Source organism: Neoarius graeffei, chromosome 2 (assembly GCF_027579695.1).
Source record: "Neoarius graeffei isolate fNeoGra1 chromosome 2, fNeoGra1.pri, whole genome shotgun sequence".
Classification (NCBI taxonomy): Eukaryota; Metazoa; Chordata; class Actinopteri; order Siluriformes; family Ariidae; genus Neoarius; species Neoarius graeffei.
This window is the reverse complement of record NC_083570.1, coordinates 57,409,291-57,434,102: the sequence shown is the minus strand read 5'-3', so window position 1 is coordinate 57,434,102 and position 24,812 is coordinate 57,409,291. Positions and strand designations below refer to the sequence as shown.

Here is a 24,812-nt window from a genome sequence, read left to right as displayed (position 1 = left end):
TTTCTCGTAAATAATCATTTACGTTGGTTCTTTTATTATCGGGATCGAATCGCTCGATATCTTTGGCAAGTAGGTCAATTTGCCGTATGCGGAGGGCTTGGTGCACATCCTTACGCGACCCCCTTCACTCTCCTGAGTGCTCACTATCTGAGCTACTCTGGAATTGCTCCCGTTCCGCATGAGAGTCGTAGTCTGATTCACCCGAAGGCGGATCAGGGAAGCTGTAGCGCACTGACCTAGGTGTGCTACGGGCCTGGGCTCGGGATGAGCGCAGGGCGACTCCACCCTGGCTAGACGACAACGGAGTCATGTAGCGAGTTGATGGAGGTTGGCGGGGCGCCTGGTGCCCGACCAGGTAATCCTCGGTGTCCAGTTCGGACGCCTCTTCCCGCTCTAAACTTTGATGCATAGTTGGGGGTCTCTCGCACCCTTCTTTAGGGTTCTGCTCCTTGGCAGGCCTTCCGGCGCCTTTCTTGGCTTTCTCTAACCTTTCGGCGCACTCATCAAGGGAGTCCTTCAAGATGCTACGCTCCCTAGATAAATCATTGACCTCAGCTGTCAGCTCGGCATTGCCGGTGGTCAGCCTGTCAACTTCTCCACGGAGGGATCTGATCTCCTGATCAGCATCTTGGAAGTGTAACAAGAATAGTTTACCTAGTGCATCTTGGACACTGATTGTTCTCTTTGGATCTCTCATTTGTGTTATTGAGTTGATTATGCTAGCTTGGTAATCATGCCTACTCATGCCCCTAATGGTTGCCCTTTCGGAGTCAGAGCAGTGAATGAGGTCTGCGATAACCTCAAAAAGAGACACGTCTTGGCCGTTGTCTTCAGTCTCTGAGGCACGAGGGGATGCCATTTTACTTAGATTGGGTAATTAACTAATCAATGAGTTAATTATTAATCAATTATGATTAATTAACATTAACTATGTAATTAATTAATTAATTAATTAACAAGGTTTATTTGTTTGGAGATGTTCTCTTATCCTAAGTTATCAATAGGTTGTTAGAATTTGTGATATGGTTATCACACTCCTGTTTTAACACACCTGGGGATATACTATAGCAGTGCTGAATCTGCTGTAACAATACTCAAGAAGTCGACAGACCAATCGCCTCACACGGGGCACCAATTATGTAGGTGTAATTAATGATTTTGTGTATTTAGGATTGGATAAGTGATCAATCTTTAATAATTACATGAAATCGGTCTCATTAAATTTGAAGGTTAATAATTAAAATGAATCAATCCTATTGAATCATTTAATTTGACTCATTTGAATTGAATCATACCATAGAATCAGTCTCATTTGAATCGTTTGAAGTGAATCATTCAGTGAATCGAATCAGTGAATCATTTATGGCCCTTTTCCACTACCCTTTTTCAGCTCACTTCAGCTCGCTTCAGCTCACTTCAGCCCAACACGGCTCGCGTTTCGACTATCCAAAAACAGCACGACTCAGCTCGCTTCAGCCCTGCTTAGCCCCCAAAACTCGCACGGTTTTGGAGTGGGGCTGAAGCGAGCCAAACCGAGCTGAGTGAGGCTGGGGGCGTGAGCAGACACTCCCCTGTGCACTGATTGGTGAGGAGGAGTGTCCTCACATGCCCACACACGCCCCGCGAGCACACTGGGATCTGTAAACACCGCAAACCCGGAAGAAGGAGAATTACGAGAATTATGAAGCCTTATGTGCCTCGCCTCATCTATACGCTCTTGCCAGTGTCTGTTGGCGTTGTCGGTGACAACAAGCCACAGCACCAAGACCAGCAACACTAACGACTCCATGTCCTCCATGTTTATTGTTTACTCTCCGGGTTGTGAGACTACCGCTTAAAAGCTCACTGATGTCACTGTTTGCGCCGCCAAACGACATCACGTGACGTCCACCCACTTTCGCTAACTCCACCCAATGTGTCCACCCACTTCCAGCCAGCATGGTTCAGCGCGGTTGTAGTCGAAATGCAACTCCAACAGCCCTGCTCAGCTCGACTCAGCCCAACTCAGCACGGCACGGCTCAGCCCAACTCAGCCGCATTGGTAGTGGAAAAGCGGCAATAGTGAATCAGTGAATCAGTGAATCATACCATTAATCCTGGTTAAATTACCAAACAGCTAAATTATGGTATATCATTATTGATCACTTACCATATTACATAAAATTGTCTACACCTTTGAATTCTTTGCAATTGGGCAACTTCAAAATATCGAAACAGCAGATGAATACACACAGCTTTGATAATAAATGAATTTATTATACAAAGATCAAAAATGGATAATCAGTTGGAATATATACAGTGAGGTGTGTGTATATGAATGTGTGTGTGTGGGGGGGAAGGCCCTATGGCCTAGCTAAAGTGTGTTTGTTATCTGCAATCTTGGTATGTGTGTGTGAAAGAGAGGGAGAGAGAGAGAGACACCTTGGGTCTCTCTTGAGAGGGTTGGCTTTTGTGGCTAACTCCACGTGTTTGTCCGTGCAAGGACGAGCCAGGGTGTGTGGAATGTTATCTGCAATCTTGGAGGAGGTGAATCCTCATGATTTAGTGAGCACGTGTTTTCTAAGTAACAAAGGAATTCCACACTCATAACATTATCAAACTCACTGAAATCTTAATAAGGTCAAGATGTATAATAAGAATGAAATTGAGGATTTTAGTAAGAGAGAGAGAGAGAGAGATGCACAAACTTATGGATTAACCAATTTTAAATCAACAAACAAATGATAGAGAACCAAAATTCAGTGTATACACTTCATTTAACTTCAGATAACTTCACATTAATTGAATAACTAATTCCTAAGACTTAAACTTTTGCCCAATGCCTGTTCTTACTGCAAAAAGTCTCGCCTTCTGTAGGAGTAGGCAGGCTGGAGAAGTTTGCACTTCAGTGAGAGAGAGAGAAGTGAGAGCGGTTGCTCTGAAGTTTTCTTTGAAGCTCTTCGTAGCTCGTGAGAAGAAAGTTCTGATCAGACAGGGTTAGGACGGTCCAGCCGCTCCCAATACCAATAAAACTGCCTATTTGGTTGCAGTCTAGTACGTACTAAAAGAATGACTGAAAAAAACGGTTTATAACTCACTTGAGTTAAAGCGCGCGCGTTTCCGGAGTCCACCGTGATCAAGGGTGGATAGAAGGAGGAGAACGTTCTAAAACGTGTCTCTTGCAGGAAAGAGTCGTGGTTTCGGATGGTCCGATGGTGAGCGTCCCTCTATGGTCTGTTCTCCACTGAGTTCAGACACCAGAGGCAAAGAATAATGGAGTTTCCAAGTCTCTTATGTGAACCCTGAAGAATGTGATGTACGTGATCCCGCCCAGGCGTGACGTAGTCAACGCGGAAGTTGGCTGGGAGTTGTAGTTCTTAGACACAAGATGGCGCATGATACCTACACTTGGGATATTTTTATTTTTGTATATCTTCTGAGCTTTTGGATTATTCTTTTTGTTTTTCCCTTGGATTGTATATATTGTAAATAAACTGTTTTTGATACTCTACTTTCACCTCACGCCTCTTCACTTGAGTCATCCCCCTGGTGGCCTAGTGGGGGTTTGCTGGATTATCACACCAGCAACTTGGGTTTGAATCCCAGCAAAACCCTAACACACACACACACATATATATATATAAAGTGCCAATAATTATGGACTGCCAATAACTGTTATTGACAGTCCATAATTATTGACACTTTTTCAGATTTTCCAATAAAAAACAATTTTACAAAGGTGAGTTTCAGTTACAACAGTTATTATTGGTTAATTAATCAACCATAAGACCCCCCTCGCCCTTTGATCTTGTCGTCTGATGACAGAGCTCGTTACCTGAGATGGAATTTTTTTTTTAGCACGATCAGCAATTTGAGAAAAACCCGAACGTTATCATCGCAGGTAAGCATGGTGGAAAGATCACGTACATGTTTTTGCTTATCAAATTCACTGAGATTTCATGATCTCCTTGTTGAAACCTACTTTGTTTCTTACTCTTTCATTTGACAGTTGCCATTTTGTATCTAAACGCACGTTTGAGAAGTCACGTGAGGTATCGATGATAGTGATCACTTTCACGAGTGTCTACCATTATCGACACCCTGTGGAATTAAGTGACATTTACAACTGTTATGGATCGATCTTTGTGTAACATTGTTGAAGTAGATGAAGTACTTTAAAAAAATAAAAGTGCTGTGATTTAAAATAATTTTTTTTCTGATTCATAACAGAATGGAATGTTTATAGAGTATTTGGAATCCGATTGCAATAAACAGAATTAGAGCAGAATTAAATTCCTAGCATATGAAAAATTACATGCTTGAAATATTCGGATTTTTTATTTCATTCAGAAAATATTTTTTTGCAGCTTGTTGTAAATATCTACCACATACTACAATATCAGTAGACATTTTATAATTTTGGTTCGAGGAATGACATGCGACCTTTGACCTGGATTTTCATGTGGTTACAATGCCAATTGCCTGTTGAGATTTATTGGTAAACTACAAAACTAGAAATTAATACAAACAACAACGAAGGATTAACAAAATGTGATCTATGAAAATACTTAGAAAGTGGGTAGAAAGTGGAACAAAAAGATTTTCTGACACAGGTACAACATTATCAGTTCATCTGTTGACAAACATTAGCATTACTTCCTCATTTACATAAACAGCGACATTGATATATTTATATAAAAGATATTTTGTACTAAATATAAGCCTATGTAAAACAAATTTTAAATAAAAACTACGTTTTGTTCACTTAACACCACATACCGATGATTTTTTAAAATAAATAATCATTTGAATGCTGATAATTGTGGAACGGTGTTGATAACTGTGGACAAAGGTGTTGATAATTGTGGAACAGTGTCACATGATCTGATACACTAAGTAATCAGGAATCAACTCTTTTTTTTTTTTTTACAGTCAAAGTTTGAGGAATTGTTCATGCACAATGTACGTATTGAAAGTCTTTTCTACTTTTGCAATGGCCAAAAGATTGTTTGGGTGGCACAAGTGGTTAGCATGGTTGCCTCACAGCAAGAAGGTTCTAGGTTCGAGCCCAGTGGCTGATGGAGACCTTTCTGTGTGGAGTTTGCATGTTCTCCTTGTGTCTGTGTGGGTTTCCCCCATTGTTCAAAGACATGTGGTTAGGTTAATATGGGATGGCCTTGGGCTGAGGTGCCCTTTAGCGAGGCACCTAACTCCCAACTGTTAGCATGGCTGCCCACTGCTCTGGGTAAGTGTGTGTTTAATGCTTCAGATGGGTTAAATGCAGAGAGGAATTTCACAAGCATGTGATGAATAAAGTTGCTCTTCTTCTTAAAGTGTCGATAATTGTAGCCACCACTATATATGTGGAACTCAATACCACGTTGTCACTCTCTTTTAAAAAGCACTGGACATACTTTCTTGAGTTATCCATCCATTATCTGTAGCCACTCATCCTGTTCTACAGGGTCGCAGGCAAGCTGGAGCCTATGCCAGCTGACTACGGGCGAAAGGCGGGGTACACCCTGGATATGTCGCCAGGTCATCACAGGGCTGACACATAGACACAGACAACCATTCACACTCACATTCACACCTACAGTCAATTTAGTGTCACCAGTTAACCTAACCTGCATGTCTTTGGACTGTGGGGGAAACTCTCAGGGAGAACATGCAAACTCCATACAGAACCGGCTGCTGGGCTCGAACCCAGGACTTTCTTGCTGTGAGGCGACAGTGCTAACCACTACTCGAGTTTTATTTTATTTTATTTCTCTTTAATCATTCTCAAATCAATAATAATTGAGTGTTCAATGTCCCCAGTAGCAGCCTCCAGCAGCTTACATGTCTCATTGCCTGAGCTGATTATTGACCAATCCGGTGAGTCCGTGAAATTTGTAAGCAATCAGTGACCGCCTCTGTCCGACTCTTGCAGCCAATAGGAATTGAAGAAACCGCCACCGCCCCCTGATTCTGCCGGTGGCTACTTCCTGTGGCATCTAACAGCTTTAACCGGCTCACTGTGGCTTTAATTTAAAAGGCCGCGTGTCAAAATGTCTGCAGGTGTCATGCTAAGGAATTTACGGAAAGTCAGTAGATATTATTTTGCGGTGTTGAGGGCGCCGTTCGTCGCTTCCTACCACACGGAGAGAGGTGTTTTTGGGTACCGGCCGCGGAGAGGAGCCTCAGAGGAAACGGATGCGGAGCTGCGCGCGCTCCTGAACACACACTTCTCTCTCAATGAAGGTCACACCAGTGGCTTATTTACACACACACACACACACACATAATCAGAGACTCGCATCAGTGTTAACTATATTCGAGCAGTTCTAGTCGCTGTTTTATTATTCTGTTATTTTATGTACTATCTACTGTTTACTGAACATGTATTATAATAATAATTATTATTATCTGCTATAGCATGAACTACACTACCGTTCAAAAGTTTGGGGTCACTTTGAAATGTCCTTATTTTTGAAAGAAAAGCACTGTTCTTTTCAATGAAGATCACTTTAAACTAATCAGAAATGCACTCTATACATTGCTAATGTGCTAAATGACTATTCTAGCTGCAAATGTCTGGTTTTTGGTGCAATATCTCCATAGGTGTATAGAGGCCCATTTCCAGCAACTCTCACTCCAGTGTTCTAATGGTACAATGTGTTTGCTCATTGCCTCAGAAGGCTAATGGAGGATTAGAAAACCCTTGTACAATCATGTTAGCACAGCTGAAAACAGTTGAGCTCTTTAGAGAAGCTATAAAACTGACCTTCCTTTGAGCAGATTGAGTTTCTGGAGCATCACATTTGTGGGGTCGATTAAATGCTCAAAATGGCCAGAAAAATGTCTTGACTATATTTTCTATTCATTTTACAACTCATCTCATTATCTCTAGCCGCTTTATCCTGTTCTACGTACAGGGTCGCAGGCAAGCTGGAGCCTATCCCAGCTGACTACGGGCAAAAGGCGGGGTACACCCTGGACAAGTCGCCAGGTCATCACAGGGCTGACACATAGACACAGACAACCATTCACACTCACACCTACGGTCAATTTAGAGTCACCAGTTAACCTAACCTGCATGTCTTTGGACTGTGGGGGAAACCGGAGCACCCGGAGGAAACCCACGCGGACACGGGGAGAACATGCAAACTCCGCACAGAAAGGCCCTCGCCGGCCACGGGGCTCGAACCTGGACCTTCTTGCTGTGAGGCGACAGCGCTAACCACTACACCACCGTGCCGCCCATTTTACAACTTATGGTGGTAAATAAAAGTGTTTTTTTTTCATGGAAAACAGAATTGTCTGGGTGACCCCAAACTTTTGAATGGTAGTGTATACCAGGGGTTTAATGTAATCACATGCTTCTCTTACTTAACCCTTTGATGCAAAACATATGCACAGCCCTTCTAATGCACAAAAAAATGACCCGCATTCATTTTCCAGGTTATTTCATGCTGACTGAGTTTTTCTTTGCGCTATCTTTTGAAATCAATTAATTTTATGATTGAATATTCCAACTATTCTTTAAATATCTTGTTTTTAATTACCACAAATCATTAATTTATTTTTTTCTTTCCTACTTTATGAACAAAAATACTTTTTATATTACTACACATGGGTCATCGAAGTGTGATTTAAAATTAAATGTCTTAATGCTATAATAATAATTTGTTTCAAGTAATTACTTTAGCAGTGAATGGGGCCAGTTATTTATTTATTAACTATGTAGTTAGCTAAGCCAACTACAATAAAATTAGCTAACTAAAGTAGAATATGTCAACAGCTCGGTAGCTAATAGTAATTACTTGTAACTTTCTGACAAGTAATCTATTCACTCTCAAGGTAACCTAAACATAATCAATTTTTTTCTAAGGTAATGTTAGAACAATTGAAAAACATTACTTGCATGTATTAGATGGGCAAAGGGCGCTGTGCTGAGCTGCGAAATGTCTGACACAAGCACAATTCACAGTTCCCACCAAACGCTGTAGTAAATGCATGCAGGTCGTTTCTGACCCATGTAAACTTGATGTAGAATTACAAAAGCTGTGCTTGTTCATAACTTAAGAAAGGAAAAATAAAAATGATGATTTGTGCTAAACAAAAACAAGATATTTACTGCATATTTGGAAAAGTGAATGACAAAATGAATTTATTTCAAAAGTATATCATAGAAACACTCAGCCACACATGAAATAACCTGGAAAATGAATGCAGGTCGTTTTTGACCCATGTTGTGCATTAGAAGGGTAGTGATACAAAAAGGGTTTTTATTCAGAAAGTAAGAAAGGAAAAAATAAAATAAGGATGTATGATGATCAAAAACAAGTTAATTGAGGAATACCTTGAATACTGAATGATGGAATTAATTTATTGCAAAGATATAGAAGATTAAAACTCAGCCGGGTCACACTTGACCCATGTTTTGCATCAAAGGGTTAAACATGGCATGACTTTATTACTTGCAGTCATTAATGTTAGTTGTTGTCAACTTGTTTTGTGTAAACAGACCATGGCCTGGCGCGGCTGGTGGAGGCCTTTCGCACCCATGGGCACAAAGCTGCTAAAATTAACCCTTTAATGCCCAACACACCTCTTATGGACAAGTTGGCAGAGATTGTCATCCTCAATAGCAGCCTCCCAGGAACCCTCAGGACATCAGGTGCGCACTGTTTCTCGACTCCAGATTTGGGAATCATATACCCTGTCCACACTAGGGATTTTGTACCGATATGATACTACTTTCGTACCGCAACACCTGTCCACACTAGCTACTGTAGCGGTATAACTGTATCAGTACGAAACCCACAAATGTATGGGTTTCGTACCGGTACAGTATCGATACTGTAGTGCTTCGCTGTAGTGTGGACAGATGAAGCGGTTCTGTATCGATACAAATATAATGCGCATGCGCAATGAACCATTCCTACTTCTTCCGGGTTATTCATACAATACAATACGCACGTGCTTTCCAGCTGTAAATAAAACGTCAAAATGGCTCAAAACGACCGTGGAGCTACATGGAGCAAAGACGAAGTTATGTGTTTGTTGGAGCTTTGGGGAGACGAGCGATGCCAGGAACATTTGAGGGGTACACGTCGAAATACACGACGTGTACAGACAACTGTCGAGTGATCTTCTTTCTCAACTGCCTCGCGCGTTTTATACGATTCGACTGAATAAATGACCACCAGAAATACAGACTGTACATTGACAACAAAAAGCACACACACATTGTTTCATCTGCCATATTCTTGGAAGGAAGTTACTCGGTAACCACGGAAACATTTCGCACACGCGCATTTCAACTACCGTGAAAGAAAACCGCAAACATTTCTCGCTAGTGCGGACAGATGCACTAAACTGTACCGGTATACTTTGTATCGATACAGTTATTACCACTATCGTACCGGTATATCTGTGAACACAGCTATAGTCGTTTTCAGACTCGCAGCTTGTGAACAGGCAAGGCAGGCAACTGCTTGGGGACCCCCTGGCCCAGGGGCCCCCCCGAGAGTCGGGGCTCGAGGGCTTATTTATTTTGTTTTTTATTGTTTTTATTGTTCTTTACCATTGTATTTTCACATTTGGAATTTAAAAAACTTTGGTTTCATACATTTTTCGTTGGTGTCAGATTATTTATAACATATTGGTGATGAACACTGGTCAGAAGGGCCCCCTGGAAATTTTTGCTTGGGGCCACAACAGGCTCTAGAATCGCCTCTGGTCGTTTTGTGTTATTTCAGGTTTGTCTTCAGCATGTGATCACATGCCAGGATCAGACTGCACAAATTCAGCCTGGGTTTGACATGATTTTGTCACGGCCAACAAATTTCTAGCTTCGGGCCTGAATACGAATGTGAGAAACAACAATCAAGTGTGACGTAATCCAAGAACAGCGATTTGACCCATAATACCCTGATAAAATCTAGCATCAACTTATTCCTTGATAGTAATTGATTGATTGATTGATTGATTGATTGATTGATTACTTTATTCTGAACAATAAAGAAGAAAGATATAAAAAATTTAAATAAAAAATACAATAATCAAAACATCATCATAAACAAACAGAATAGCGTAGCCACAAGGCAATAACATAATGTTCAGAAAGGATTAGGAAGAAGTAATAACTTATCCAATCCTAACCCTCTATACCACCACTAATCAAATGTCACTTTCCACCATAATAAACTATATATACAAAAGAAAACAAAAGCAATAAACAAAAAAGAAAACATACCAACATACCAAAACATACCGACATGGTATAATATCGACCAAATCAAATCATATATACAGATACTTATGTTATGCATATATACACACATACAATACATATATACAGTACATACATATACACATACCTATAGCTATACACTAAATACAAGAAGACCAGTCACAGACTTACTCTCAATTTCATCATCACCTATATAGTCTGCCTGTCCTCATTCTCATATATTTTTATTAGCATGTTTTTATATAATTTTTTAAACAGTTTTATGTTGGTGCTATTTTTGAGTTCATTTTCCAGACCATTCCACAATTTCACCCCACAGACTGTTATGCACATACTTTTCAGAGTTGTTCTAACATTTACTCTCTTAAAATTCATTTCCCCTCTCAGGTTATACCCACCCTGCCTTTCCATAAACGTATTTTGTACCTCACCCGGAAGAAGGTTATGTCTTGCTTTATACATAATTTGTGCAGTCTTGTGTTTAACCAGATCCGTGAATTTCAGTGTGTGCTTTTACGAATAATGTGTTTGTATGCTCAAGATATCCCATATTATTGACAATTCTTATTGCTCTTTTTTGTAATGTGCATAATTAGATGCATAATTAATGACACACCCTTGAGCCTCCTTCCTGATAACATGCAAGAGCAGAAATGAAACCAAACTTGTTGTGTTGCCATTTCCTGGCAAACATTTATAGCACTATGCTGCCCAATCTGACATGGTGAGCATTGTGAAAGACAAAATATGATGTAGTCTGATCCTGGCTTAAAGCTTGAGATTGGAAAGCTATAAATATTCCAAATGGAACTTCGCTTTGCATCGCATCACTGTGTGTCTCTGGTTTGTGGTTCCTCCTGCAGGTTTGAGGCATTTTGGGAAATCGGAGGCCAGGACAGAGGAGGTGGTTGCGTACTTGGAGGACATCTATTGTGGAAGGATCTCTGTGGAGATCAGTCAGCTGGAGAGTCTGGAGGAGAGTGTGTGGCTCACCGACCGCTTTGAAGAGCTCAAGAAGGAGAGCTTCACTGCTGAAGAGAGGAGACAGCTGGCAAAACTCATGCTGGAATCACAGGTACATATACCATTACAGAGTGCATACTTGTTGAAACCTAAAATTAAAAGATCTCCTTTGTAGACACATTCATACAGAATATTATTGCTATGTTTTGTTAAAAGAAGGGATTCATTCAAGGAAAAAAAATCTATTGTGTTAATAAATGTACTTCTTACAGTCAAATCATTGCTTTTGCACAAGCTTCAGGTTGAAAATTCAGTTTGGCTGCATCAGTCACCCTGCCGCAATTCATAATGAAATACAGAGCCTTTGTGCTATGGGTCATTTCTTTAAACAGTAGTTTGTGGGGTGTGGCTTGACTTTGGTTAATAATTCAGCAGCTAAATGACTAGTGCGTCTCAAACAATTAGAATATTGTCAAAAAGTTCAATATTTTCTATGAGTTTTTTAAAAGGGAATATTTAATATATTCTAGACTCATGATGCATATAAACTAAAAATTTTCAAGCATTTTCCTATTTTAATTTGGATAATTATGGCCTGCAGCACACACACAAAAAAAATCTCCAAATATTAGAATATTTCATTTCGAGTTTGAGTAAAACAGTATAAGTACTGAGTATCTCTTGGTCTAGTTCAGTATATGCAACCACAAACATGGGGAAGACTGCTGACTTGACAGTTGTCCGGAAGACAATCATCGACACCCTCTACAAGGAGGGTAAGCCACAGAAGGTGATTGCTGAAAAGGCTGGCTGGAAAAGGTGCACAAGCGACAGGGATGACCGCAGCCTTGAGAGGATTGTCAAGAAAAGTTGGTTCAAGAACTTGGGAGAGCTTCACAAGGAGTTGACTGAGGCTGGTGTCAGTGCATCAAGAGCCACCACGCACAGACATCTTCAGGAAAGGGGCTACAACTGTCACATTCCTAATATCAAGCCACGACTGAATCGGAGACAACATCAGAAGCGTCTTACCTGGGCTAAGGAGAGAAAGAACTGAACTGTTGCTCAGTGGTCCAAATTCCTCTTTTCAAATGAAAGTAAATTTTGCATTTAATTTGGAAGTCAAGGTCCTGGAGTTTGGAGGAAGAGTGGAGAGGCACAGAATCCAAGGTGTCTGAAGTCCAGTGTGAAGTTTTTGCAGTCTGTGATGATTTGGGGTGCCATGTCATCTGCTGGTGTTGGTCCACTGTGTTTTATCAAGTCCAAAGTCAATGCAGCCATCTACCAGGAGATTTTAGAGCATTTCATGCTTCCTTCTGATGACAAGCTTTATGGAGATGCTGATTTCCTTTTCCAGCAGGACTTAGCACCTGCCCACAGTGCCAAAACTACTACCAAATGGTTTGCTGACCATGATATTACTGTGCTTGATTGGCCAGCCAACTCGCCTAGAGAATCTATGGAGTATTGTCAAGAGGAAGATGAGAAACACCCGACCCAAAAATAGAGACGAGCTGAAGGCCACTCTCAAAGCACCCTGGGCTTCAATAACAGCTCAGCAGTGTCACAGGCTGATCACCTCCGTGCCACACTGCATTGATGCAGTAATTCATGGTAAAGGAGCCCCAACCAAGTACTGAGTGTATAAATGAACAAACCTTTCAGAAGTTGGACATTTCTGTGTTGTAAATCCGTTTTTGATTGATCTTAGGAAAAATTCTAATAATTTTGAGATCCTGGATTTCTGATTTTCATGAGCTATAAGCCATAATCATCAAAATTTAAAACAAAAAAGACTTGAAATATTTCACTTTACTGATGATGAATATAGAATATATGAAAATGTACCTTTTTGAATTAAATTATGAAAAGAACTTTCTCATGATATTCTAATTGTTTGAGATGCATTCGTACACTAAAGACTTCGGCTGAATTCCCTACTTCCAACATACTGTATTGTATGTGCACTAATAAAATATGAATATGAACTATAAAGCACTTTCGGACCAGACAGTTCTAGGGACTCACTGAGAGGAACTACCCCCTAGATATGGAGTTTTATTCCTGTCTTTATTCAAGAGCATGGCCTTTCAATTTGAGAACAGTATTTATTTATTTCATGTTCAGATTTTGCAGTGTGCGCCCCCCTTTCTCTCAAATAGCCCCTGCCTGCACTCTCTCTCAGATTTTGGTGAAAGGACTCTATCAGAATTCAGCAACCAGTAGAATGCAAGGAATGATCTTGACCAATGAAATCATCACTGCCTCCTTCGGTGCGTTCAGTTTATTTACGGGCGGGTTACTGTTTAACCAGAAGCCAATGTGCTATGGGGCTACGATATGTAGCTAATGTAGTTAAAAAAAAAGTACACTGATACTAGGCGTATCAGACGCTTGCTGGCCGTGCTATGAAAATTGTGCATGCAGACGTTCGTCGAAGTTTCAAAATCTGTCCTTGCGTAACTCCTGAATATTTTCTGTTGTTGATACTGTCATTAAAAAGCTTATTTGTGCTTTCCAAAGAAATTTATCTCGTTAAGATCTGCTCAGTACTTTGGGAGTAACAGCAGGTTGAAGTTGGTACACCAGAGTAAAAACTCTGCTCGCGTGATGTCGGGAAACTGCCGGTGCTTTTTGAGTCACGGGAAAGTGGTCAGGCGCTCTCTCTCTCTCTTCTGATTGGTTTCTGACTGGATTACTCGTGAATATCAAAAACCTAAAAAACACCGCAACTTTCATCGCAATTTTTTTTTGGAAAACCCCCGCAACATCAGACATTTTAGCCGCAACAATCACAAAAAAGGCCTGCGAAATCCTGGGGAACTGGAAAAAGAAGGAAGTATGACCACGATTATTTAAAGTTTGGATTTTCATGGACTGGATCTGAAGATGCTCCACTGCCACAGTGTGTTGTCTGCCAAGAGGTGCTACCTAACAATGCTATGAGATGTTTAAAATGTGTAAAACAAGATGTTTTAAAAAGCACAGATGTTTAAAATGTGAAAAAGAAAAAAATAATGTGTACAACAACCATTTTTAAAAATACGAATGGAACATTAAGTATAGCAAGAAAAAAATTGTAAGGGGGGGCGCGGTTGTTTATTTGCTCTCCGAGGGGGGGGCTGACTCTCCCACACTTTGAAAACCCCTGAGTTAGTCTACAACTCTAATCAGAGAGATAGTTTACACAGTGACGGTAGGCTTGACATGCTTGATTATAATATAAAGTACACTATTATATTAAGTTTAAGTTGTTTGTTGATAAATATTGCATTGAATCTGATCTTTACTGTTTCAGCTCACTTAACACATTTTGTACTTTTACACTTTCTGCCTGTTGATGCATCGCGCTGTCCAATCAGAGGCGGCCAAATTTGCATATTACAGGAAGGATTTCTGGGATAGCATTGAGTTTACAGTTCAGAGGGATCGGGCTTCTTTAGACGCTGTCTTCTTAAAACTGAATAAATATTTAAAAAGAGCCAAATGAGCCAGTCTTTTGAACGGCTCTTTTCAAAGAACGGATCACAAAGATGCGGATCCCATCAAAGAGCCATAAATCCCATCTCTACTAGCGCGCCCTGCCCGCGCTGGTTCTTTGGGGGGGGGGCAGAGGACTCTGGCTGTGCGGGGCGTGGCATTACAGTCTAGCTGCTATCGGTTTTCTAAGCAAAGTCTCTGTACCAAGTTCCTGGCAGTTTCAAAAGCTTATGAAAAACCTACATCATGTCACAGAGCGTTAATCTCGCAATAAAAAAATTATCGCCGGTAAAATTGAGTCAAGTTAACGCGTTAATAATGCGACATTTTTGACAGCACTTTTTTATATATATATATATATATATATATATATATATATATATATATATATATATATATATATATATATATATATAAAGATTGTAAAACTTTGATGGGGACCATTTTCCTGCACAGTGAGTACTTTTGCTTTTGATACTTTAAAGTGTATGTAACGCCCCTAAACCCCAGTTTTTTCCTTGTACAAAGCAACAATCGTTATGTTGATTGATCATGTGTTTTTCGAACCATAGCTGATCCAAAGGCCATAAATTGATGGAAAATCAATAAGATCAGCCGATTTTCACGGAATCTGCTGAGACTGAACCGGAAGATCCCGAAGGGGTGCGTGACATCACACATGTAACAATTCAGGTAGCAATTTCGTTCCCGTGTGCAGCAGTGGTTAGATCAGTCTCAATATGGAATCACGTTTTGAAGAGAATTCTGATAGTGATTGGGATTCTTATATGTCAGATGAAGGGGCAGATGATTATCAAGGATATTCCGAAGTAAATGGTTATCTTTTCGAGCCCCCGAGACGAGAAACCGCCAGTTCACTCAGTTCATGACAGTCTTCCTCTGTAGCGCGCACGAGGTGGATAGATGGCTAGAGATGTGCAGAACGCGGTGGTTACCTTTCATGTTTTCCTGAACAAAACTAAAAACAAATCGAGTCTTGGAATATTGCAATCTGAGAGCATTTAACACGTTTCAGTTAATAATTAATGATGATTGTGCGTGTGCATTTTTCTTCCTGTTAAAGTGCATCAGGTATGATAAGATCAGATGTTGCAAGCGTGTAAATGTTGCTCATAATCCTGCGTCTGGTGCACTGTGTGTGTGTGTGTGTGTGTGTGTGTGTGTGTGTGTGTGTGTGTGTGTGTGTGTGTGTGTGTGTGATAATAGGGGAATCAACGAACTGTCCAAATGTCAGATCAAATGTCATTTATTAAATAAATGAGTTTGTTTTTTGCTCCAATAATTCCCATGTGGTCGTTCTGGTGGTGAACACTTGATGGATCAGATTTATTATTAGTAAGCGACACAAAATCTGCCCGCTTCGTTTGCACAAACCTCACCCACTGTCGCTTTAGATTAGTGTCATTTCTCGGAAATTTGTGGACTGAATGATGTGTTGTATATGGATTTGAACATCCAAACACAGCGCAGCACTTTCCCATCGTTATTTTTGTAAGATTCCAACAACAATATCCAATTTCAGCGAGTAAACAAGCACGGAGTCAGATGAACCGAAATGACCCAGATAACCGGGGTTCTACACGTGATGTCATGCGAGATTAGCTCTGAGGCAAGGCTGCCTTTTTCCGGGATCCGGAAGCCGTGATTTATCAATAGTTTTGTATTTGATAATAAAATAACAGATAATTAATATTTTTTTCCCTGCTTTATTAATTCATTTTGGTCGTTACTAATGATGTATATTTATTTTAAAGCATTACAATAAGCCATTACATACACTTTTAAAGTAAATTTTAGTACTTTCAGTAAAACGTTTGGTGATGATACTCATAATTTTAAGTAAAGTTTTGAATGCAGGATTTTTACTTGGAGTATTTTCAAAGTGTGGTATTAGTACTATTACTCAAGGATTCTTCCACCACTGGTGCAGGTCAGCTGTTAAGAGCAAGCTGTTGTCAGAAATCAAGAGTCTCTTCTTGAATGAGAGAGACTTTATACTTCTCAAATCATTTGATATTTGAAATTAAAGCTGTGGGTCACACTCAGTCTAATCAGCACTGCTGTGTTGTTCACAGGGCCGCGTTAACCCTTGCCGAGGCCCTGGGCAGACACACCTGCGAGGCCCCAGCCCCGCCTGTTGTCAACTGCGCTCAGCAAATTCACCCCCTCAGACGTGCCTGTCCAACTAGACACAGAAACTTAAATAATGACAGTGGCACAATTAGAAATACTATTGAACGATAAAACTTTATATCCATCATCACCTATTTAATTGAGAAAAAGCAATGGTGAAATAGGCAATTGCATGGTGAAAAAATCCATCAGACATCACGGTTAACAAGCCTGGTTAACTAAAGTTTAGCCTCAAGAAGCCTTTGAATGAGTGAGTCAATGAACAACATGTCAAGAACAGAACCTCGGCCTACAACAGTTTCTTTAGTATTCAGAACAAGAACATTCATTTGGTATATAACCGTTCGTTTTCATTTTGGAATCCAGGCGACTTTTAACTTGTGAAAACAAAGAGCAATAACAAAGAAAGAAAAATATCTTGCTTCTCAGAAATAAATCTCAAAATGTTAGGCTATGTGAAACATTTCATCCTTTCACACACATGTAATGTCCCAAACAGCAGTGGCACACAGCTTTGCGCATTCAGTTTGACAGCCATGGGTCAACTTACAAGGGCACTTTCCTACTTTTCTGGAAAGCGAAGTCATTAATTAAATCATTGAACTCAAGCTGGCGTAGCGTGTGAAGACATGGTGGACAGTGATCATATTGACAATGACGGGTGATTTATGCGACGGGACAAGGTGGGCTTCCTTACGGGTGACGAAATGCATCAAAAATGTTCAATATGATCAAAACTTCTGAAAATATCGTTTCATATTTTCCGATCTCGCTACCTCCGAGGCCCCCTAGTGGCCGAGGCCCTGGGCAGCTGCCCATGAAACCCATTAGGATAACGCGTCCTTGGTTGGACAGTGCTGTCCAGGGAGGGCACCACAAAAGAAGTGATTACGGTGCGACGGGTGAGGTAGTCCACCCCCCATTTACAGCAGTCTTTCCCAGAGGAAAGTTCCAACATCCTTGAGTGGAAGCGGCAGAAAAAAAAACACCACAGTGTTAATCAGGGTGATTCGTATCTTACTTATACAGTAACTGTTTACCGAAGTAGAGGCTTTGTAAATGCATGTCCATGAGCATGCCAGATCTGTTATACCTGCCAGCCAGTCAGAAATTAGTATTTTCCATGGCCGTGGAACTGTTCTGAGTATATTGGAGATATTTCTGAATTGCGGAATCCAACCTGTTTCATATTGGTGCATTTTGTTTTAATGTAATGGAAACACTGGTATGATTGGTTGATTTGGAAAATCATGTCTCTTAAAACTAGACGGCCTTTCAATTTCATAAAATCGGTGAAATTAGTTCCCTCTGAAATTTGGTCATTGTAATGTACGTTTATTTCTGTAATATCAAAAAAAAACAAAACACCCCAGGCCATTCTGTGGCTGGGAAGTTATTTAATTTGAGGGGATTCCTGAGCGAATAATGTGCGTGAAATCGCTCGCTTCACGCAGTCAAGCAGACAGAGGAAGTCCATGTGCGCATGCGCAGGTTAACTTTTCTTCTTCTTCTTTTGGGTTTTACAGCAGCTGGCATCCACAGTGTTGCATTACTGCCATCTACAGGTTTACCTTGACCGTGCACTGACAGTTCCATCATTCTGTCGCTAAACGATCACACAGAGGTGCTCGCTGACCTCCGAAGGTCTAAAATCCCTCCAAGCCGGTGTGCAGGACTGATCAACAGTTACCAGAAACGTTTAGTTGCAGTTATTGCTGCACAAGAGGGTCACACCAGATACTGAAACCAAAGGCTCACATACAGTGCCTTGAAAAAGTATTCATACCCCTTGAACTTTTTCACATTTTTCCACCTTACAACCACGAACTTAAAAGTTTTTCATTGAGATTTTATGTGATAGACCAACACAGAGTAGCACATAATTGTGAAGTTAAACGAAAATGATAAATGGTCTTCAAATTTTAAACAAATAAAAATCTGAAAAATGTGATGTGCATTAGTATTCAGCCCCCCTGCGTCAGTACTTTGTAGAGCCACCTTTTGCTGCAATTACAGCTGCAAGTCTTTTGTGGTATGTCTCTACCAGCTTTGCACATCTAGACACTGAAATTTTTGCCCATTCTTCTTTGCAAAATAGCTCAAGCTCAGCTAGATTGGATGGAGAGCGTCTGTGAACAGCAATTTTCAAGTCTTGCCACAGATGCTCAATGGGATTTAGGTCTGGACTTTGACTGGGCCATTCTAACACATGAATATTCTTTGATCTAAACCATTCCATTGTAGCTCTGGCTGTATGTTTAGGGTCATTGTCTTGCTGGAAGGTGAATCTCCTTCCCAGTCTCAAGTCTTTTGCAGCCTCCAACAGGTTTTCTTCCAGGATTGCCCTGTATTTAGCTCCATCCATCTTCCCATCAACTCTGACCAGCTTCCCTGTCCCTGCTGAAGAAAAGCATCCCCATAGCATGATGCGGCCACCACCATGTTTCACAGTGGGGATGGTGTGTGCAGGGTGATGAGCAGTGTTAGTTTTCCGCCACACATAGCGCTTTGCATTTAGGCCAAAAAGTTCAACTTTGGTCTCATCTGACCAAAGCACCTTCTTCCACATGTTTGCTGTGTCCCCTACATGGCTTCTGGCAAACTGCAAACGGGACTTCTTATGCCTGTCTTTCAACAATGGCTTTCTTCTTGCCACTCTTCCAAAAAGGCCAGATTTGTGGCATGTACGACTTATAGTTGTCCTGTGCACAGATTCTCCCACTTGAGCTGTGGATTTCTGCAGCTCCTCCAGTGTGATCATGGGCCTCTGCTTCTCTGACCAGTGGTCTCCTTGCTCGCTCTGTCAGTTTAGGTGGACGGCCATGTCTTGGTAGGTTTGCAGTTGTGCCATACTTTTTCCATTTTTGAATGATGGATTGAACAGTGCTTCTTGAGATGTTCAGAGCTTGGGATATTTTTTTATAACCTAACCCTGCTTTAAACTTCTCCAGAACTTTATCTCTGACCTGTCTGGTGAGTTCTTTGGTTTTCATGATGCTGTTTGTTCTTCAGTGTTCTCTAACAAACCACTGAGGCCTTCACAGAACAAGTGTATTTATGCTGAGAGTAAATTACACACAGTAGGACTCTATTAACTAATTAGATGACTTCTGAAGGCAATTGATTTGCACTGGATTGTATTTAGAGGTATCAGAGGACAGGGGGCTGAATACTAATGCACACCACATTTTTCAGATTTTTATTTGTTTAAAAATTTGAAGACCATTTATCATTTTCGTTTCACTTCACAATTATGTGCCACTCTGTGTTGGTCTATCACATAAAATCTCAATAAAAAAAACTTTGTGGTTCGTGGTTGTAAGGTGGAAAAATGTGAAAAAGTTCAAGGGGTATGAATACTTTTTCAAGGCACTGTACGTTTGCCACTCAGGTGTGTAATATTGGATCCTTTTCCTCAATAAATAAATGACCAAGTATAATATTTTTGTCTCATTTGTTTAACTGGGTTCTGTTTATCTACTTTTAGGACTTGTGTGAAAATCTGTTGATGTTTTAGGTCGTATTTATGCAGAAATATAGAAAATTCTAAAGGGTTCACAAACTTTCAAGCACCACTGTACCGTTTAAAGAATTTGAAATATTAGTTTGATTATAGTGCTGATGTGGAATCTAAAATTGTCTCACTTTTTTTAATCATTATAGGAATTTGACCACTTTCTAGCCACCAAGTTTGCCACAGTGAAGCGGTATGGAGGAGAGGGAGCAGAGAGCATGATGGGATTTTTCTGTGAGCTTTTCAGTTCTGCAGCAAAGAGTGGCGTAACAGATGTGATAATGGGAATGCCTCACCGTGGACGCCTCAACTTGCTTACTGGACTTTTGCATTTCCCCCCTGAGGTAAGTGGGGGGAAAAAACAAACAGTGGAAGGAAGAATTGTAAATATTTTAACCATAGCACACTGTCACTGTCTTTGTCCATCCAAAGCGATTTACAAATCTTAGTAGTGGCAAAGACGGCACACAAAAGAGCAACAACAATATTTAACAAGTATTCGCCGAAGGTGAAGTGAAGATCAGTGAATAATAACCAAGATGAAGTCAATTCACTGATATTCACTGAGCCTGAGGTGGATAATTGTTTTAGTATAAATACAAAGCTGATTGATTTTGATTAAAAAAAAATAATTTATTTCGGACATCAAAAGCAGCATGCAAATGTAATAAATGTGCACAGACTTGTCACTTATCTACGCCGAGTCACATAAAATACTTTTGTTTTGAAACTGATAAAATAAATCACAGTTCCACCTTACCTTTGAAGAGTTTTAGACCAAACTTCGCAGCATCTTTAGTGATTTTAGGAACAGCGTTTTCTTTCATCATTTGTAATTCTTCCTCACTTACGGTGACGACGTGAATGGCCGCCATTTTGCCGAGTCGCTCAAGGGGATTATTGAGAAATAGTCCAAATCTCTCAACCAATCAGAGTGCGATTTTTCTATAATCACTTACATATTTATACAAAAAATGGTGATAAAACCTTTGTAGAAAACAGACATAAAATAATGCCTTGTGAATATGTAAATTGTGAATGATTTTACATTTAAATGGAAGCCAGCAAGGACTTATGCAATGAGCCGTTTGTTTATGAAAATATTTAGTCTTTTGGTTCCAAATGCCACATTTTCATTACTGGCACTAGTATCAGAATGTTTGCAAATTTCATACAACCCTGATTCCAAAAAAGTTGGGACAAAGTACAAATTGTAAATAAAAACGGAATGCAATGATGTGGAAGTTTCAACATTCCATATTTTATTCAGAATAGAACATAGATGAGATATCAAATGTTTAAGCTGAGAAAATGTATCATTTAAAGAGAAAAATTAGGTGATTTTAAATTTCATGACAACAACACATCTCAAAAAAGTTGGGACAAGGCCATGTTTACCACTGTGAGACATCCCCTTTTCTCTTTACAACAGTCTGTAAACGTCTGGGGACTGAGGAGACGAGTTGCTCAAGTTTAGGGATAGGAATGTTAACCCATTCTTGTCTAATGTAGGATTCTAGTTGCTCAACTGTCTTAGGTCTTTTTTGTCGTATCTTCCGTTTTATGATGCGCCAAATGTTTTCTATGGGTGAAAGATCTGGACTGCAGGCTGGCCAGTTCAGTACCCGGACCCTTCTTCTACGCAGCCATGATGCTGTAATTGATGCAGTATGTGGTTTGGCATTGTCATGTTGGAAAATGCAAGGTCTTCCCTGAAAGGGACGTCATCTGGATGGGAGCATATGTTGCTCTAGAACCTGGATATACCTTTCAGCATTGATGGTGTCTTTCCAGATGTGTAAGCTGCCCATGCCACACGCACTAATGCAACCCCATACCATCAGAGATGCAGGCTTCTGAACTGAGCGCCGATAACAATTTGGGTCGTCCTTCTCCTCTTTAGTCTGAATGAAACGGCGTCCCTGATTTCCATAAAGAACTTCAAATTTTGATTCGTTTGACCACAGAACAGTTTTCACTTTGCCACAGTCCATTTTAAACGAGCCTTGGCCCAGAGAAGACGTCTGCGCTTCTGGATCATGTTTAGATACGGCTTCTTCTTTGAACTGTAGAGTTTTAGCTGGCAACAGCGGATGGCACGGTGAATTGTGTTCGCAGATAATGTTCTCTGGAAATATTCCTGAGCCCATTTTGTGATTTCCAATACAGAAGCATGCCTGTATGTGATGCAGTGCCGTCTAAGGGCCCGAAGATCACGGGCACCCAGTATGGTTTTCCGGCCTTGACCCTTACGCACAGAGACTCTTCCAGGTTCTCTGAATCTTTTGATGATATTATGCACTGTAGATGATGATATGTGCAAACTCTTTGCAATTTTACCCTGTTGAACTCCTTTCTGATATTGCTCCACTATTTGTCGGCGCAGAATTAGGGGGATTGGTGATCCTCTTCCCATCTTTACTTCTGAGAGTCGCTGCCACTCCAAGATGCTCTTTTGATACCCAGTCATGTTAATGACCTATTGCCAATTGACCTAATGAGTTACAATTTGGTCCTCCAGCTGTTCCTTTTTTGTACCTTTAACTTTTCCAGCCTCTTATTGCCTCTGTCCCAACTTTTTTGAGATGTGTTGCTGTCATGAAATTTCAAATGAGCCAATATTTGGCATGACATTTCAAAATGTCTCACTTTCGACATTTGATATGTTGTCTATGTTCTATTGTGAATATAATATCAGTTTTTGAGATTTGTAAATTATTGCATTCCATTTTTAGTTACAATTTGTAGTTTGTCCCAACTTTTTTGGAATCGGGGTTGTATATCAGTTAATTCTCAGAGAACAACATCTTTGGTGTAACAATTTAAGGGATAATGTACAGCGTGCCAGTCATTATTGTGTAATAAACCCCTGTAGGGTGATGCAGGACTCCAAAGCAAAGTTCTGCTAAAAAAAAAAGTCGTCCATTAGATTCTGCAGTTGGAGCTGCATCCGTAACAATGTAAATTCTGGAGCCTTCTTAAGATTAGACCAGTGTTGTAGTTGAGTCACTAAACCTCAAGTCCGAGTCCAGTATCGAGTCCTTAGTGTTCAAGTCCGAGTCGAGTCCAAGTCATTAAAGAAAATTTCGAGTCCGAGAACAAGACTCCATCCGCACCATTTGATGGTGGCTGTTGCTGCCTTTATGTGAAAGCGTCTCTGCTACTGTGTTGGACTGACGTTACTGCTCGACTGCCCCGTTTTAGTTAATAGGCTACAGATAAAAAGCTGTTTGTTGTTCAGCAAGCTCCGCCCACTATCAACAGAGCAAATAACATGAGGGAGAGTTAACACTCGCTAGTTCATCAGTCACCAAGCAAACCCCGCTATCAACAGGGCAATGAACGCAGCGTGTCACTTACTTCTCTGGGTGGAGTCTTACCAAATGATTGAAGTTCGAGGTCGTCCCCGTCGTCTCCTCGATAGTTCTTCTACATACGGAACACATAGCAGTGCATTTTTTTCCCACTGCACGAGAAGTCTTTCTAAGCAAAGCGGACAATCCTAGGGGCTTCTCTCCAGGCATTTTAGCACCATTAGCGTTAGTTTGTTCCTGAACATGACGTATGAACAGGTGAATGTGCATTCTATTGTATGAAATTAGTATAAAAATTAATGTAGATATAAATATCTTATGCCAAATTATTATGGCATGTTACAAAAAATAAAGAAAAAAATCCGAGTCCTCGTCTGAATGCAGTTAATGCACGAGTCCGAGTCCAAGAATGAGTCATCAGTGCTCAAGTCCAAGTCAAGCCACAAGTCCTTAAAATTAGGGCACGAGTCGGACTCGAGTCCTACAAACCTGGATTAGACTACTTAGCGTTATAATTCACGTTAAACTGCGCATTAAAATTAATATTAGAAAACTCGTTTTCTGATGGAGTAACATTTTTTTTCTTTTTTTGGTTCAGGGTGTCGTGAATGAGCTGATGATCTCATCTCATTATCTGTAGCCGCTTTATCCTGTTCTACAGGGTCGCAGGCAAGCTGGAGCCTATCCCAGCTGACTACGGGCGAAAGGCAGGCTACACCCTGGACAAGTCGCCAGGTCATCACAGGGCCGACACATAGACACAGACAACCATTCACACACACATTCACACCTACGGTCAATTTAGAGCCACCAGTTAACCTAACCTGCATGTCTTTGGACTGTGGGAGAAACCGGAGCACCCGGAGGAAACCCACGCGGACACGGGGAGAACATGCAAACTCCACACAGAAAGGCCCTCGCCGGCCACGGGGCTCGAACCCAGGACCTTCTTGCTGTGAGGCGACAGCGCTAACCACTACACCACCGTGCCGCCCTGAGCTGATGATGTTAATTTGATTTATTAAAGCAACAAAATGTACTGAACTTCATTCTGTGTATTCTAAGTAAATCAGAAAGCAGTCTAAACATAATGCAGACCAAATATTTTTCAAACCTGTGTGTCAAATGAGTGTCACGCTACGGTGAGGTTTTATACAGTATCTACTTT

General features: G+C 40.6%; 1 protein-coding gene across 2 annotated transcripts in view; it reads left to right on the top strand.

The window, feature by feature from the left end:
- LOC132881718 (2-oxoadipate dehydrogenase complex component E1-like) overlaps window positions 1–24,812 on the top strand; it is a 207,781-nt gene that overhangs the window by 146,792 nt on the left and 36,177 nt on the right. Inside the window, exons 1-4 of one of the 2 annotated variants that reach the window (XM_060914514.1) lie at window positions 5,953–6,222; window positions 8,489–8,641; window positions 11,083–11,294; window positions 20,480–20,674. In XM_060914514.1, the coding sequence (XP_060770497.1) occupies window positions 6,030–6,222; window positions 8,489–8,641; window positions 11,083–11,294; window positions 20,480–20,674 (753 nt within the window). In that variant the 5' untranslated portion in view covers window positions 5,953–6,029. Of the gene's footprint in view, window positions 1–5,952; window positions 6,223–8,488; window positions 8,642–11,082; window positions 11,295–20,479; window positions 20,675–24,812 lie in introns of those variants that run through there. The other variant, XM_060914513.1, reaches the window with a different exon arrangement.